The following is a 16,852-nucleotide window of genomic DNA, read 5'->3' as shown; positions in this document are numbered from 1 at the left end:
AGACTGCCAACAAGTTACTGAAAGAAGAGAAACAAAAACAGCAAAAACGCAGCAAACAAATAGGTCAATGCCCTCATGTGTTTTATCATGCTGTAGGTCAGTCTTAACTAAAGTTACCTTGACGCTACCAGATCTAAATCACATCCTCCATACTCTCCATACTAACATTACCTGATTTGTGAAAGACTGGATTCACAAATTCAAACTGGTTTTCCATAAAGACTCGTAATGACAGATAACATACATAAAGCATTTGTGAGACCCACTCACAGGCCACATCCCAAAGAACTTAAGCAATTCAGATTTTTCAATCCCTTCTGACAACCTGAACCCCCTTTACCACCATGAATTTTCATCAAGTGTGCTGGTATGTGCAAATGAAACAGAACAAGGTTAATACTATCAAGATACTGGATTTACTTAGTAATTTAACAGTGAATTCATCTTACCTGAGTGTGAAAATTTGAAATGGTGGTTGTTTCAATATCTTTCTTGCCCAGAATCTCCATTTTCACAGGAGTGTTGGGGAAATTAAAAGCAAAGTAGTCCAAGAAGTCTGGGAGATAAGCAGCCGCTCCATGCACTATTGCTAAAGCATAGTAAGCAGCATTTTTCTCATTTTCACTGAATGTCAAAGCAAGAAACTCCTCAGAAAATCTCTCCATCTCCATTGGAGACAAAAATGAGAGTTCATCCATGTAAGCATGAAGGACAAGTGCACCACCATTGGACTGGTGTTCCTCATGAATAAAGTTGCTAAATTTAGTACCTGTTTTTAAGAAATTTCTACGAACAGAATGTTCCTGGTGAGTCATAAAAGGTGTTTGTACTCCCTGGGGTACCCGATATTCTTGCATGCCCAAATTTAATCGGCACAGCTGCTCGTCTTTCAGATACCTGAAGGATTCCTTATTTACTCCTGAAGTGCTATTTATTTGTCCTTGGGTGAGGATTTCCTCACTGATGCGGGTCAGGCCAGCACAGACGGTTTGTACTTCCTTATTGTACATTTTAAGGCGTCTTCCTCGCATATCTTCTCGGTGTTTCTTTTTCTTTTTCTTCTTTATTTTCTTCAAGACAAAATCATCAGCTCTCTGGGTTTTACCATTTTCATCTGGTGTTTCTGGCCACAATAATTAAAAAGAAGTTAGTTGCTAGGCCTAGTGTCAACATGCAAACTTCTTAAGGTACTTGATCTCAAATTAAATGGCCTATTCTGTTTCTCTGAATTTGCCATGTTTGTAGAATGAAGGAGATAAAGATCTTAAAATACAATAATATTCTAGGTTGAAAACTATGCTAAAAAGTAGATAATGGAAATGTAAGCATATGATTTAATATGACTTGCAATCAAAAGTAAAGGAAATATCCAAGTAATTTCACATATGCCATACTGTATGGAATATCCATTCACTAACCACTGTAACATCTAAACTGAAGCCTGTCATACTTTGCTATGACACATACAGGCAAATCAAAGGTCAATTAAGCTGTAAAAAACCATTTTGCCTACCAAACTGGCATAAACTTTTCTTTTTTCGGCATTCTTATATACTGTTGCTGGAAGAATAAACGAGTACAAATTTCATGGAGGGCAATTTGGCACCAAAATGTGTATATGCACCAAAAGCTTTGAAAATATTTTAATTCTCAGACCCAGAAATTCCACTCCCAAGTAAAAACTGCCTGAGAAAATAACCGGAGGTACACAAAAATATCCAGGACAGTTATTCAGGGACTCCCCTACATGTCTATTCTAAGTAATAGGATACTGATTAAACTCTGGTAATTACATACTAATGAATTACTACCCACCCATTATAAATTATATTACAGATGAAATAACTGATGGATCACAAGGTTATAAAATGCTTATTACATTGCCAATCTTCCAGAAAGCATTCACTAACAATTCATCTCTACCCAATCTGAACAAGCTACTCCTACGAGGTGCTTCGCTAGCACTGTCCATCCATACCACAGCACTTAACCACATTCTGTGTGATCACATATCTCATCTACCTCTCCTCTAGACTGTAAACACTCTGAAGTCAGAAATACAGACCTTACCTTTCTTTCCAGAGCATCTGACATGTGTATAATCTGACTCCATGTTTACAATAAACATTCACACATGTATTAAGTACCCACTAAGTGCCAGGGACACTGGGGAAATGCTGCTAAGACAGACACAATCTAATCTCCACTCTCTTCAACTTTACAATCTAGTCTGGCAAGAAAAACAAAGTGTCAGTAAGCTACTCTAGATGCTGAAGAAACTCCTCTTTGGGAGGTGACATTTAGGCTGAGTTCTAAATAATAAAACAAGCAAGGCATGTTTTCTAGGGAAAAATATTCCAGGGAGATGCAAAGGACCTAAAAACAATAAGTCTGACTGATCTACATTATGTTTTGCACATCTACAACACAAAAATATCTGAAGAAACACCTATCAAAGTGTTAATGGTAATTATCTAGACTGGTAGGATTATAAATGTCGGTCTTTTTTTCTTATCTGTATTTTCTAATTTCCTACCATAAACATATTATTACTTTTATAAATTAAAATTTTATTTTTAATTTTTAAGGGATTATCATGGATTGACAAAGCCAAAATAGAATAGCATGTTTCATTTACTAGTTGGAAAATAGATCCAGCAAGAAATCTTTAGGATTAAAATATCAGGTGTAGTCCTAACCATCCTTTCAAGCTCCATGTGGTATTTGCCATAGAGTTTGTCCACCCAACAATAGTATTTCTGACATAATTCAAGTAATTCAGTGTTAAGACAGATACTCCAATTAATCCTATCACTACACCTGGACAGAACAAGTTAACCAAAATTTACAGTAAATAATGTATTTAGTATAATATGCAAATATGATAGTTGCAGTACTCTATACAAAATTATTCCAAATCACCAGATATTACAAGTTATAAAAACTTCTAAGAAAAATATAAGTCAAAAACTTTACAGTGCATAGATACCAAATGACTTTATTTCTGTTTAATATGTTTTTAAACAACAAAAAGAAAACCCTTCATTTGCAAAACATCACTTGTAATTCCACTGAGACCATACACCAAAATTATACATGTAATCAGATTGCTTAAATTGGCAAGAGAAAAAGTGGTTCATCTTTTACTCTGAGAGAAAAAAATCTTTGAAGAATTTGTTAAAACACTTAGTCATTTATATTTCTTACAAGTAAAATTAATCTAAATACTTTTCCCACATTAAAAATTGGTAATTTAGGCAATTCTCCCAAGCAACTAAACATTAATGCCATTAAATATAAAGGTTTTGAAAGAGTCATCTAATCACCCTCTGCTAAATGTTTTAGCAATTTCAAGGAAAAGGAAAAAGGGAAGAAGGGAAGGGGGAAGGAAGGAGAAAGGGGAGAGGGAAGGGGGGAAGGGGGGAGGGAAGGGGGGAAGGGGGGAAGGGGGGAAGGGGGGCGGGAAGGGGGGAGGGAAGGGGGGAGGGAAGGGGGAAGAGAAGAGAAGAGAAGAGAAGAGAAGAGAAGAGAAGAGAAGAGAAGAGAAGAGAAGAGAAGAGAACAGAACTCTGAATAGATCCTGTTATTTTGAGCTTCACAGGAGGTATTTGGTATGCAGGAGATGAATTGTGACCTAGATCTGCCACTGAAATTAACACCAAGAAGGTGCTGCCTTGATTGTAACACATTTTCTATATTACTATCAGTTTACCAGTGGTATTTCTAACATGGCCAACTCTCTGTGGGTTTTATTCCAAACTCATTCCAACATGGCCCATCAAAAAAACCACTGTACAAGGAAATGAAAAGGACCTTAAATTGACTGTAATCTCGTATTTCAACATGACAAAAGTTTAAATATGAAATAAATTTCAATCTTTCTCCTCTAATCCTCTAATGTTAATCCTGTTTTTCAAATTTTTATTCTTTAAAAAACATTTTTTATGTCTTTATTTTTTATTTTGAGAGACAGAGTGGGGGGGCTGGGGGCAGAGAGAGGGAGGCACAGAACCTGAAGCAGGCTCCAGGCTCTGAGCTGTCAGCACAGAGCCTGATGCGGGGCTTGAACCCACTGACTGTGAGATCATGACCTGAGCCAAAGTTGGCCACCCAACCGACTGAGCCACCCGGGTGCCCCTCAAATTTTTATTCTTAATCTAAGGCTGCATACAGAGGGCTCACCTTTGCTTATAGAAAAATTGGAGCCTGCTTGTGTAGTACTAGCTAATGAATTTCAATGAATAAACAAAATTTACTTTTGAATTATTATGATGACAACTAATTGAAAATGGCATACATATACAAGGTTAAGGTTATCACAGTAAGATAACCCTTGCTGTATTGTGAGAATATCAAGGTTGTCCTGCCTTGAAATAAAAACATCAATTAAAATTCAATGTCTTTGCAAAATAAATGTATCAAATCAATATGCTCTACACTTTACACAATGTTGTATGTCAGTTATATCTCAATTCTTAAAAGTATCATTATCTAAAGTTTTCACAATCTTTCCATTCCTGGATGATTGCTTTAGCTTTCCAACAGAGCACATACTCAGGAAGTAACATTTTTAGTATTCCTCACTAGTGCAAAAGCTAAAATCTATTGACATCAATTCTTTTACAGAAAAAGAGCCAAGCTACTCACATTATCTGTGATTAAGGAAAGCTTTCACATATCAAACTGTGAGAGTAAGTATAAAGAGAAGTATGTAAGTCTACAGAGGAAGACCCATTTATCTGAGACACAAATTGCTGTCTTAAAAAATGTCATTATAACTATAACTAGACTAATACATGATACTGTCAATAAAATCCTCATATGTGCCAAAATTATCAACCATCAAATAGCATCATTTAACATCACTATTGAAAGTTTTCATTAACGCAAAAAAAAGAGCTTTCCAAATATTACAAAATTTAAATTACTATCACCATTCCTACCCTTAAATTATACCTAGAAATTAAAAAAATGTAATATCCTCAATTCTTAAAAAATCATGGTGGATATATATTTTCAAAGCAAGTACAATTTTTTATATTTTATTACTCATAAAGAAAAAGGCTAAAGTTTTCTGAAAATAAAATTTTGGGTCTTATTAGGGGCCCTTTCCATTTCATATAAAAACCTGACAAAAAAGATCACTGTATGTTTGTAACACTGCCTTACTTCACCCCCACCCCCTCTCCTTTATATTATGGTATTTAAGAATCGCTGGCTGGATTTGAATGCTTGTCCTTAGAACTTCCTCTCAGAATATTACCTTTCACAACTTAATTTCTTTGCACCTTGTTCCTCATTGGTAAAATGGGGGAAGTAACAGTACCTCCTCATAAAATCAGTGTGCAGAGTAAATGAAACAAAGCACATAAAGTACTAAGATAGTCCTAGAACATAACAAATAACTCGATACATGTTAACTACTATTACCCTCATCAGCTGAACTGTAGAGGCAGCACAGAGTGCTAGAAAAGCAGGTGCTTTCTAGTTAGAGACCGAGCTTATTGTCCCAACCCTAGTGCTTACTGCTTAAGGTCTTTGGAAAAGCTCATAAATCTCTTTAAACTTCAATTTTCTCATCTTAAGATGCTAATTCTAGTGTCTACCTCACAGAGCTATTGTAAGGGTTAAAAAAAGACAATAATATTTACTCTCACAGTTTGATATGTGGAGGCCATCATCACAGCACTGAACACATAGTAAGTGCTTACCATCTTCATTATCATTTTCACAATAATATTTGATAACATTCCTTGAAATAATTGGCAATTAACTCTGGGATATCAAAACCAGAGGTAGAAACTACTGACCTACAATACAATGTAGCATACTACAAGAGAATCCCATAAAAAGAATAAAAACCTCTGAAAGAGGGAAGAAAATTATTACTCATCAAGGGTCTGTCTACTAGGTATCATACATGCAATCTCATTTTGATCCTCAAAAAACCAGCTAAGTAGATACACTAAGTCCATTTTATGGAGAAGAAAACAGCCTGAAACAAGATGTTCCTCATCATAAGTCACAAAACTACGAGGTGAAAACCAACATTTAAACCCACTCACCTTGTTGGATTCCAAAACTCAAACTCCTCCCATACACTCTTCCTTTCTGCCTTCTCTATCAACCCCTCTCTGCAGCACTCCTGTGAGATGATCAACTAAAATTATCTGGTTACAATTAATGGGACTTGAGAAGTATAAGGACCTAAACAAATCTCCAATAAAGGGAGCATTACTTCATTCAACAAATATTTTACTGAGTGGCCATTACACAGTAACTGTGCATGATTACAAAGATAGCATTATTTATGTGATGCAAAAATGTCATGCCTTGTAGACCTTTCCCCATCCCCTCTCTAGGTGGGTGAGGAAAGTATCAGTCCCTGAAGCTGTTGCTCTGATAAATGAGGTGATCTGTTGATTTTACTTCTCTGTATAATCAGTCCCCAAATAATTTCTCACTCCTATCATCAAATAGGATTTGGATTTTAAATTCCTGCCAATAGCTTTCTGACATCACAGAAAATTTCAATTAGTTGTCTGACTTGGGTACACTCCCTGTGATAGATATTGGGCAGTTGGTCAAGATGAAACAATGTGAGAGAGGAAGGCTGACTCACAAGTGAACACAAAAGAGCAATCCTGTCATTTAATGACACTAGAGAAAGGGCCAGGGGGATGGACTCCCCAGCTTGCCTTTTTTTAAATCATAAATTTACTAAACAAGAATTTAAAATATTCTTTGAGCAAGTTTGTTCTATGCCTTTTATGAGCAACGAAGAGAAAAAATTAAGGTTTCAAAATACAAAGATAACTATCAGTTTAACTGAAACTCAAACCTGTTGCTTACAAGAAATAAAAAAAAACATTTTAATATCTCTTCTATTACCTAAACAATTCAAATATGCTCTGTGAAAAGCTAAGTGGACCACAAGTCAAAAAAAAAAAAAAAAGGTCTGGGGCACCTGGGAGGCTCAGATGGTTAAGGGTCCAACTCTTAATTTCAGCTCAGGTCACGGTCCCAGTGTTGTGGGATCGAGCCCAATAGGGCTCTGTGCTCAACATGGAGCTTGCTTGAGAACCTCTCTCTCCCTCTGCCCCTCTCTTCTGCTTGCATGCTCGCTCTCTAAAATAAAAAACAAAAACAAATACAAACAAAAAAACAATGTCCTAGATTCAGTTCAATCACTTACTAACTAGAAAATTTTAAGCATGTCACTTCACCTCTTCAAAACTCACTTTAGTTCCCATTTTAGAAATGACAAATTGCTGTTTCCACTATTGATAAGCAACTCCAAACATCCGGAATCTGAAATTTGTGATTAACTTATTGAGTACAGTTGGGCTGCTGTGAAGGAAGGTCTTTCAGCAGACTGATCCTCGAGACTGGCAAACTGCACTGTGAAAACTACCACAGGCAATACATCTGAATGAGTGGAGCGATGTTCCAAGGAAACTTTGTTTCTGGACACTGTTATTTAAATTTCTTATGATTTCCATGTCAGGGGATTTTCTTCAATCATTTTAAATGTAAAACCCAGGGACCCTTGGGTGGCTCAGTCAGTTACATGAGCAACTCTTGATTTTGCTCAGATCATGATCTCCTGGCTCATGGGTTTGAGCCCCACGTCAGACTCCAGAGCCTGCTCAGAGAGCGTGGAGCCTGCCTAGGATTCTCTCGTCTCCTTCTCTCTCTGTCCCTTGTACATGTTCTCTCTCTCTCCCTCTCTCTCTCAAAAATGAATACTTAAAAAATTAATAAATAATAAAATGTAAAACCTGTCCTTATTTGACAAGCTATACAAAAACAGATCGTAGAACTGATATTTTACAAATGTGGAAAAGCCATCCAATAAAAGAATAGTCTTCAACAAAGGTGCTGGAAAAATTAGATATCCACAGGCAAAAAAACAGGATTGGACCTAAATACCTCATGCTTTACACAAAACTAACTTAAATGTATCAGAGATTCACATTATAAGTTACAATTATAAAAGTTAGGAAAAAAAATGGGAGAAAATCATTGAGACCTAAGTCTTGATACCAAGACATGACACCAAAAGCATGATCCATAAAAGGACAAAAAAAGAAAATCAGTAAATTAGACCTCACAAAATTTACTTTAGCTCTGTAAAAGAAGACCCTGTTAAAAGGAGGGAAAGACAAGCAACAAAAGACAAAAGACATCTTACTGACGAAGATATATGGCCAGTAAATGATGATCAAAATAGATATTAATATCACTAGACGCTAGGGGAACGCAACCTAAGTCCATGGTGAGGTATTACTACACATCTACTAAAATAAACTAAAAATAGTAACCATACCAGATATTGGCAAGGATGTGAACAAAGTGGAATTCCCACACACTGCTGATAGGAATGTAAAATCACACAGACATTTTAAAAAATAGTCTGGTAATAGCTTTAAAAAAAAAAAAACTACACATACATTTACCATATGACCTAGCAATTGCATTCTCAGAGAAGAAAATGAAAATTTACACCCATACAAAAATCTGAACATGAACATTCACAGAAGCTTTATTCTAATAGACAAACTGGAAACAACCAAAATGTCCTTCAGTAGGTGAATGGTTAAACTGTGGTATATCCACAACATAGAATACTGCTCAGCAATGAAAAGGAGTGAGCTACTGATACATACAACCTGAATGGATCTGAAGGACACCATGCTGAGTGGGGGGGGGGGGAAGCTTCAAAAGATTACATAGTGTATTATTCCCTACAACCTTCTCAAAATGATGAAATTACTGAGTTTAAGAACAGACTGGTGGCTGCTGGGAGTTAGGGAAGGGAGAGAAACACAGGAGGTGTCTAAGACTTTGAAGGGACTACCTACCAGCAGGAAGATCTTTGCTGCGAGAGAATAAATGTGGATCTTGATTGCAGTAGTGGTTAAACTAATCTACAGGTGATAAAGTGGCACAGAATTATACACATACCATTGTACCAATGTCAATTTCCTGGTGTAGATATTATACAATAGTTACATAACACATAACCATTGGGAAAAACTAATGAAGGTAAAAATTTCTCTGTACTAGTTTTGCAATTTCTGGTGAATATACAATTACCTCAAAATAAAAAGTTGGAAGGGTTTCTGAAAATTTGAGGATAAGAGAGGGAAGACTTCGCTCTGTAAATAGCAAGGGTCTAGCCACTCTCCTTATTAATCTTAAGAGTTGTGTCAAGGACCAAGCATGATAAAAGGCAGTTTTTAAAGTGCCTGGTACCAGCCAGATACTGTTTTAAGTGCTTTCCACATATTGCCCCATTTAATCCACATAACAACATTGTAAAAAGAAATACTACAACCCCTCTGTACAGACAGGAAGCTGAAAGAGGTTAAAGTAATTTGCCCATGATCAAACAGTAAGTAATAGAGCCACAAGTTAAACTTAGATTGACTTCAGAGGCATGCCTCCTCCACACCACTGGAACAAATATAAAGATGTTCAGCAAAAAAAAAAAAAAAAAAAAAAAAACAACCAAAATAACAAAATAAAAGGCATCGATCAGAGTGTGTGCAAAAGCCTGAATTAAACAAGGGTAAATCAGTTTGTTTTCTGTAGGGTTCTCAGAACTTTTAAAACGCCAGTGTATGTCACGTATCTAGAAGGCAATGGGACATAGTTTTTCCTACATTCCGGTGTATATGGCCAAGCAGCCCTTTCTCTGCAGAATATATAAGCCAAGAGTCTCTCCTCATTCAGAAGTTAAAATGTTTACGAGTGCGTGGGTGGCTCAGTCGATTAAGCATCCCACTCTTGATTTCAGCTCAGGTCATGGTCTCACAGTTCCTACGTTGAAGCACCGATCTGGGATCTGCCAAGACAGGGCGGAGCCTGCTCGGAATTCCCTCTCTCTCTGCCTCTCCCTGTGCCCTCCATGCATGCACGCTCTCTCAAAAATAAACGGTTTTTTTTTTTAGAAAGTTAAAATATTTAAAATAGACTTATTATGGTGATCCTTCTGCAATATGTGGAATCGAGTTGTACACCTGAAACTAAAGTAACATTACATGCCTATTGTATTTCAATTAACAAAAAAAGGTAAGATGTTTAAATTACGTGATCCTAATCCACTTCTTCACATATCGGCAAACTACAAATGCTTAAGCTGTGCTGTCCAATATGGCAGCCACTAGCCAAAACAAATTATCTAATTAAAAATTAATTCGAATTTAATAAAATTTAAAATGCAATTCCTCAATCAGACGACCCACATTTAAGTCTTCAAGACTCGTTTTCAAAAGCCACATATGACCAGTGGCTGGCTACCCTACCGTAGAGCACAAATACAGAATATTTCCATCACTGGAGGAAGTTCTGTCCGACAACACTGGGTTAAAGGTTTGTTGTTGTCTGTCTTTGTTGTTGTTTTTTTTATTATTTTTTAACGTTTATTCATTCTTGAGAGTGACTGGGGGAGAGGCAGAGAGAGGGAGAGAGACACAGAATCTGAAGCAGGCTCCAGGCGCTGCACAGAACCCAAAGTGGGGCTTGAACCCCGAGAGCCGTGAGATCATGAGCTGAGCTAAAGCCAGGTGCTTACCTGACTGAGCCACCCAGGCGCCCTGTTTTTGTCTGTTTTAAAGAACACGGGGCCTGTGTGAGTCCTCAGAGAAGGACCCTGTTGTTCATTATACACGTAATTACCACAATCCCTCCATAAAAAGGCGCTAGGTCAGAAATTTTGGATGGGGCTGGCTACTGTCATTCTGATTCCAAGGCACAGGGAAGGAGTAAGTAAAGAAGGGGGAAAAGTAAATAGCATAAAAAAAGATAGGAACAACATGCCGCTAGGGGAGGACGCCTAAATTGAGATTCATGAGATCTGGGTTCTACTCCCTATTGTGCCAATGATTCATTAAAAGAAAAAAAATTTTAATGTTTGTACTTAGGACTAATTAACTGACTTAATTAGACAAGTCACTTCACTACTTTGGGCCATGGTTTCCTCTTCCACAACACAAATTTGATTTGGATGATCTCTAAGATTCCCTCCAAATCTGTTTGGTTAAAACACACACATAGGAGATAGGAACAGATGAGAAATAGAACAAGCAAGATCACTGCATACTGGTGGTGGAAACTGGCACTCCAGTCAGCTTGGAACACGTTTCATTCCTGATAATAACATCAGGGTGCCACCAAAGGAGGAAAGACTTAATTCAATAAATATTTTTGAGCAATTATTTGCAAAAACCTGCACTATTTGTAAGTAGCACCACAAAAAAAAAACCTTACTGAGTCAAGACCAGGTACGTGGAAGGAATCCAAGACTCAGAAAACTTTAGATCGAAAGACTTGTTCATTAACGTGTAATAACCCAGCGGGCCCAATATGAATATATAAGTATCTTTAAATCTTCTTGAGGAAATACAACAAATTATACAAAGTCATATACAAACACACGTAGAATAAAAATTCATACTCTCTCCTTTCTACGGAGAATACAAATAAATTCTACATGTACTTGGGAAAAGGAAGACCCCAATATCAGTAAACCTAATTTCTCTAGATTCCACATTTAATTACGTAGTCCTACATTTTCCGGGTTTGGAATTCTTGACTCTAGTGTGGGTTCTTGGAATTATATAAATTCTCAATTTGAGTGTGTATGTGCCAGAAAGAATAAATCACAACGGGAATTCTTCCTTCTATCCACTACTGCACGTTTCTCACTTTTCAGAGGCATGGGTGGCCCTATTTCTTAGGATCATAAGGGAGAGGAAAACCTTCCTCATCTCTCTCCATCGAGAATTCAGTTTTAATATCGAATTAAAAACTATTTCACCTCTGGATAAAAAAGAACCACCATAAACTACGTTTGGTATTTTACCTTGCAGAAAACTAAAGCAACCTGTGAGTCGAGTCATCTCTGTAACAACTGAAACTCATTAAAGCCCCATACCATACCCGTGAATATGCTGGAGCCGAGGAGAGTTTATATTAAACTATTTCCACTAAAGAAAACAACAGGAAAGGATTTTAGCGAGAAGCCTTTACTTTAGGAAGGCAGGTTTTAATACCCCAGCTGCTAATCCCACGCCTAGGACCGCGCGGCGCGGAAACCCTGGCGAATTTGAAAACAAACGTCGGGAAAGGCTCGGGGTGAAGGGCAGGGGTGGGGCGGGAGCCGGGTAAGGGGGTTAGTAACTGACAGCTCGGCCTCGCCACGAGAAGCCTCAAGTAGGTCAGGCTGTGTCAACCGTTTGAAATCCAGAGTCCACCCCAGTGGGCTTAAGGGAGTAGAGCAGCAGGAGGTAAGCAGGGGTCTGGCGTCTTTTCAGTGCTAAAGGGGCGGGATATCGGAACCGAGGGAAACCTAGCGCCCGAGCTCGGGGTAGTTCTCCCGCTCTCACCTCTCTTGGGGGCCTTGATTAGAGGCACCCCTCCAGTTCTCTCGCCGTTTTCCTGCTTGTCCTTGTGCTTGAGATCGCCCGGAACGCAGGAGCTGGGGTCACCATCGGGGCCGTGGTGGTGATGGTGCTTGTGCCGCTCCTTGTGGCCCTTATGCTTGGGCCCGGCCGCGCTCACCGTCAGGGGAGAGAAGGTGAAGAGGGCCGATGTGCCTGGGGCCGGGAGCGGGGCAGCGACAGCGGGCCCGGCGGGTGCCAGCGAGGGTGGCGGCGGAGGCGGCAGGAGCAGAGGCTCAACAGGGCCTGGGACGGCTGGAGCTGCATTCGTTGGCGGCAGCGGCCCGGGATGTTGGCGGCTGCGACGCCGCCGGTGAGGGGGAGCGAGAGGGGGGTCCTGGCTCAGCCGCCCCCGCTTCTCCTGAGACCCCCCACTGCTCGCCCGGCGCTGCCGCTTCACTCCCCGCGGCGAGACCCCAGCATGGGGTTTCTCCTTCCCTTCTTTGTCCGGCTCCTCCTGCGCCGCCACCGCCCGTACTACGCGCACCGCTCCGACCTGCGCAGCCATTTCACCCACAAACACACATTTAAATGGCCCGACCGCCCCCCCGTCCGCGTAGCGCGCAAGCGCCGCCCGCGCACGGCCCGCTGGGCATTGGAGTCTCTTCCCCGCCCTCCACTTCTCGGCCGTTCTTCCTCCCGAGCTGAACATGCCGGAAGCGGCAGTTCCCAGCACTTCTCCGCAGGCCTCGCCTAGCGAGCTCTAGGATAAAGCACCCTGGGCCGCGCAGAGCCTCCTGGGAACGGTAGTTCCCCAGCGCCCCCGCCGCCTCCCTGGCTCTGGGAAAGGAGCGGAAAGAGAGCGTGCGCCGAGTCACGCTTCGGGCTGCGACGCAACCGCCGCTGGGCGGAGAGTTGCCGCCAACCGCCTTAACGGCCGAAACAATGTTAGTGGCTTTCAGAGTCCATCTGCGCGTTCCCATTACAGTCTCTGTGTCCCCCTTAGTCATTTTACACGGAGTAGATGGTCTCCGTAGGTACTTTTCAAATTCATATTCCTCTCGTAACCTTTGCGAGGAATCGCCGGCCTTTTATCTTTGGACAAGCGACGAAATGAAGAGGAGAGGGGAACTTGATCATACGTAAAACAAGGGCGATTTGGGTTTAGAATCTAATCGGGCTGCAGTGAAGACATTTTTTAACCTCTTCGTAGGCATTGCCATAGCTACAGGTACCCGCGTAACAAGGCAGGTGCGAGAACGGCCCGGGAGCCTGGCGAGCGCCACGGCACCTCGCCTTAGAGCCACATCCCCTTTAGTGCGTGGAAAGGTAGAGGCCATCATTTATTCTGAATGCGTCCCTAGATGGAAAACCCATGTTTTTAAACTTTCTGAAGTAGGATTTTTCAAGTCGCAAGTATAAGGTTGCATGAACTTAAGTGTGGCTACCCTAGAACTCTCCAAAAATCGTCACCGTGCATCAAGGTTGCTGCCCAGAAATGAATTCACAACTCCATCGGCGCTTTAGATTTTCTCCTAAGGTTCTGTTCCTGTATTTGGTCCTTGATAAAGATATGTGGAAATCATTGATTACAGTTGAAGTACTCAGAAATACCACTAGTGCCCCGAGTATTGAGCTAAATGAACACAACAGTCAGGTTAGCTTGAAGACCAAACAGTTTATTGAGCACCTGTTGCGTACAATGTACTGCAATAAAGAGGTTAACATTTCATCCAGTTCGCGCTCTCATCTGGCTTTGTAATGAGGCACTGAAGAACAAACGCTGAGTAATTTAGGTTCTAAAAGTTAAACTTTTCTAAGTTTCAAAAGTTAAATCATGAGGGGAACTCAGGGAAATCTTTTGTAATAATAATTACCCAATAACTTACGTGTTACATAAAATTTGATTTGAAAAATCAGATTTTCTTAAGGCAGATCCATAGTTTTATAGAAAAAATTTTAGGGGCCCTGGATAGCTCAACTGGTTCAGCATGAGACTCTTGATTTCCTCTCAGGGTTATGAGACAGAGCCCAGTGACAGCCAGACCCTGCTTAAATTCTCTTTCTCTCTCTGCTCCTCCCCCAACTCTCGCCCCTCTAAATTTTTTAAACTAGTAGTATCTCTGATTGATTAGATATAAGTTGCACATGTTTATATAGGACCTTTGAAATGAAAAAAATGCTACAAAAAGATAACTATTTTGTTGATTATTCTTCTAGATTTGTTCATTGAACAACTTTAATTGAAACTTACCAGAAATGTAGTTGAGCATCCTGTTGATTGGTATATCCAAATATAAAAATGATTTTTTTATTATTTACATATTCTCTTAATTACAACTTTTTCCTTTCTTACTACTCTGGTTTTCCGCCTTTGGGAAGATGTGCAAGGTATACTCCACTTAGGCAAAAACAACTTCTAGTCATTGTCACAAGCAGTCATTTCGTATCATTTTGTACCACAACCATAAGTCAGGTTTCGTGAAACACTCGCTTTGTAAAATCTGGCAATGTAAACATTCAGTTGAGATCCAATTCTTACAAATATTTTGCAGTTTCTATTTATGTAGAAGAGTAGAATAAAAATAACTTCCAAAATGAAAAATAAGTCCATTCTAAAACTTTCTCATACAGCATTCTCTATATAAGCCCAAGTGACAAACTTATTTCCAGTTTCCAACCCAATGCAAATGAGATGAAATTGGAAAATTTCTGTCACCTCTTTGATTATGGCTTTTCTAATATTGCTATTAACACATTACAATGTCTTCATTGTTAAAATTATAAATATGGAACACTTCTAGCTCACAGTAGTCTAGTTTTCTTTGCAGGTGTTCTTGCAGCTATATTCCAAAGTTGTATTAAATATTCCAAGTCGCTGGTGGTTTCCTTGGTCCTTTGGGTTTTGAAAAACGATTTGCAAAACCTGGGAACAAAAATAAAATGGAAAAAGGTTTTAGTATAGAAACAAATACTTAGATTTTAGAGAGTATTATAATAGATGCAAGTACATGGATTTTTTTTCAAAAAGTTAGGCAGCATGTTTGATCCATTTAATATTAGACTATAAAGGCATATTAAGTTAATGTGTAACTGACAACAATACTAATAACATTTTAAATTTGTAGAACACTTACATATTTAATAATGGTAATCATTAGATGAAGAACCCTAGTTATTACAACTTTTAGTAATTCAGCATGCACAGTTGATCCTTGAACAACATTCTGTTTAGCTTACTTTGTTGTAAGAACATAGCATATGATATCTAGATAAATAAGATAAAGGTAAGACTTCAGGTCCACAGTAGGCTATTAGTAATTAAGTTTTGCAGATTTTCAAATACGTGGGAGTCAGGGGGGCATCCCTACCCCTACGTTGTTTAAGAATCAACTGTAATATCCTTTTCTTCCCAGTTTTTTTTTAATGTTTATTTATTTTTGAGAGAGAGCTCAAGCACGCAAGCAAGTGCAGGGGAGGGGGAGAGGCAGAGAGGGGACAGAAGATCTAAGTGGGCTCTACGTTGTCAGCACAGAGCCTGATGTGGGGCTTGAACCCACAAACCACAAGATTGTGACCTGAGCCAAAAATGGATACTTAACTGAGCCACCAGGTGCCCTTTTCCCCCTAGTTTTATTGACATATTATTGACATATAACTTATGTTAAGTTGAAGGTATACAAAATGATAATTTGATACATGTAAATATTATGAAATGATTAGCACATTAAGGCTGAATAACACTTCGCATCTCCTCATAAGAACCATTTTTTATGGTAATTACATTTATGATTTATTCTAAACTTGCAAGTATAGAATACAGTCCTGTTAATTATATAGTTACCATGTTGTACGTTAGACCCCCAGAACTTATTCATCTTATAGCTGGAAGTTTGTGCCCTTTGACCAACATCTCTTCATTTCCCCCAGCCCCTGGCAACCACCATTCTACTCTATATGTCTGTGAGGTTAGCTTTTTTAGATTCCACATAAAGGTGATAACATACAGTATTTGTTTTTCTCTGACTTATCTCACTTCATGTAAAGCACACAAGTGTCATTCTTGTCTCAAGCAGCAGGATTTCCTTCTTTCTTAGGGCTGAACAATAGTCAGATACATATGATGTATATATACATATGTTCTTTATCCATCATCTGTCGAGTGGAGCCTTAGGTTGTTTCCATGTCTTGTCTATTGTAAATAATGGTGCAATGAACATGAGGTGCCGATCTCTCTTCTGAGGTGAGGATTTCATTTGCTTTAGACAGATACCCAGAAGTAGGATTACTGGATCATATGAGAGCTCTAGTTTTAGTGTTTTGAGGAACTTCCATACTGTTTTCCATAACAGCTATACCAACTGACATTCACACCAGCAGTGTGCAGGATTCTCCTTTCTCCCGAGCCTAGCAAACACTGGTCAGTTGTCTCTTTGATAATGGCCATTCTGACCCCTGTAAGGTGA

At 39.2% G+C, this 16,852-nt stretch overlaps 2 protein-coding genes and 1 long non-coding RNA gene across 8 annotated transcripts in view; 1 reads left to right on the top strand and 2 right to left on the bottom strand.

Moving 5' to 3' along the window:
- RSBN1 (round spermatid basic protein 1) overlaps nucleotides 1–13,164 on the bottom strand; it is a 45,926-nt gene extending 32,762 nt beyond the window's left edge. For 2 of the 3 annotated variants that reach the window (XM_029946194.1, XM_029946195.1), the window contains exons 1-2: nucleotides 12,393–13,164; nucleotides 450–1,123 (exon numbers count right to left, since the gene is read on the bottom strand). In XM_029946194.1, coding sequence (XP_029802054.1) covers nucleotides 450–1,123; nucleotides 12,393–13,098 — 1,380 coding nt within the window. In that variant the 5' untranslated portion in view covers nucleotides 13,099–13,164. The remainder of the gene's footprint in view (nucleotides 1–449; nucleotides 1,124–12,392) is intronic. The other variant, XM_029946192.1, reaches the window with a different exon arrangement.
- Nucleotides 12,166–16,852, top strand: part of LOC115297957 — a 41,464-nt gene continuing 36,777 nt past the window's right edge. The window contains exon 1 of the long non-coding RNA XR_003911537.1: nucleotides 12,166–12,293. This is a non-coding gene — a long non-coding RNA (uncharacterized LOC115297957). The remainder of the gene's footprint in view (nucleotides 12,294–16,852) is intronic.
- PTPN22 (protein tyrosine phosphatase non-receptor type 22) overlaps nucleotides 14,045–16,852 on the bottom strand; it is a 58,354-nt gene continuing 55,546 nt past the window's right edge. For all 4 annotated transcript variants that reach the window (XM_029946188.1, XM_029946190.1, XM_029946189.1 and 1 more), the window contains one exon: nucleotides 14,045–15,312. In XM_029946188.1, the coding sequence (XP_029802048.1) occupies nucleotides 15,192–15,312 (121 nt within the window). In that variant the 3' untranslated portion in view covers nucleotides 14,045–15,191. The remainder of the gene's footprint in view (nucleotides 15,313–16,852) is intronic.

This window comes from Suricata suricatta, chromosome 8 (genome assembly GCF_006229205.1).
Source record: "Suricata suricatta isolate VVHF042 chromosome 8, meerkat_22Aug2017_6uvM2_HiC, whole genome shotgun sequence".
Taxonomy (NCBI): Eukaryota; Metazoa; Chordata; class Mammalia; order Carnivora; family Herpestidae; genus Suricata; species Suricata suricatta.
The sequence above is the reverse complement of the archived record's forward strand: the minus strand, read 5'-3'. Positions and strand labels throughout refer to the sequence as shown.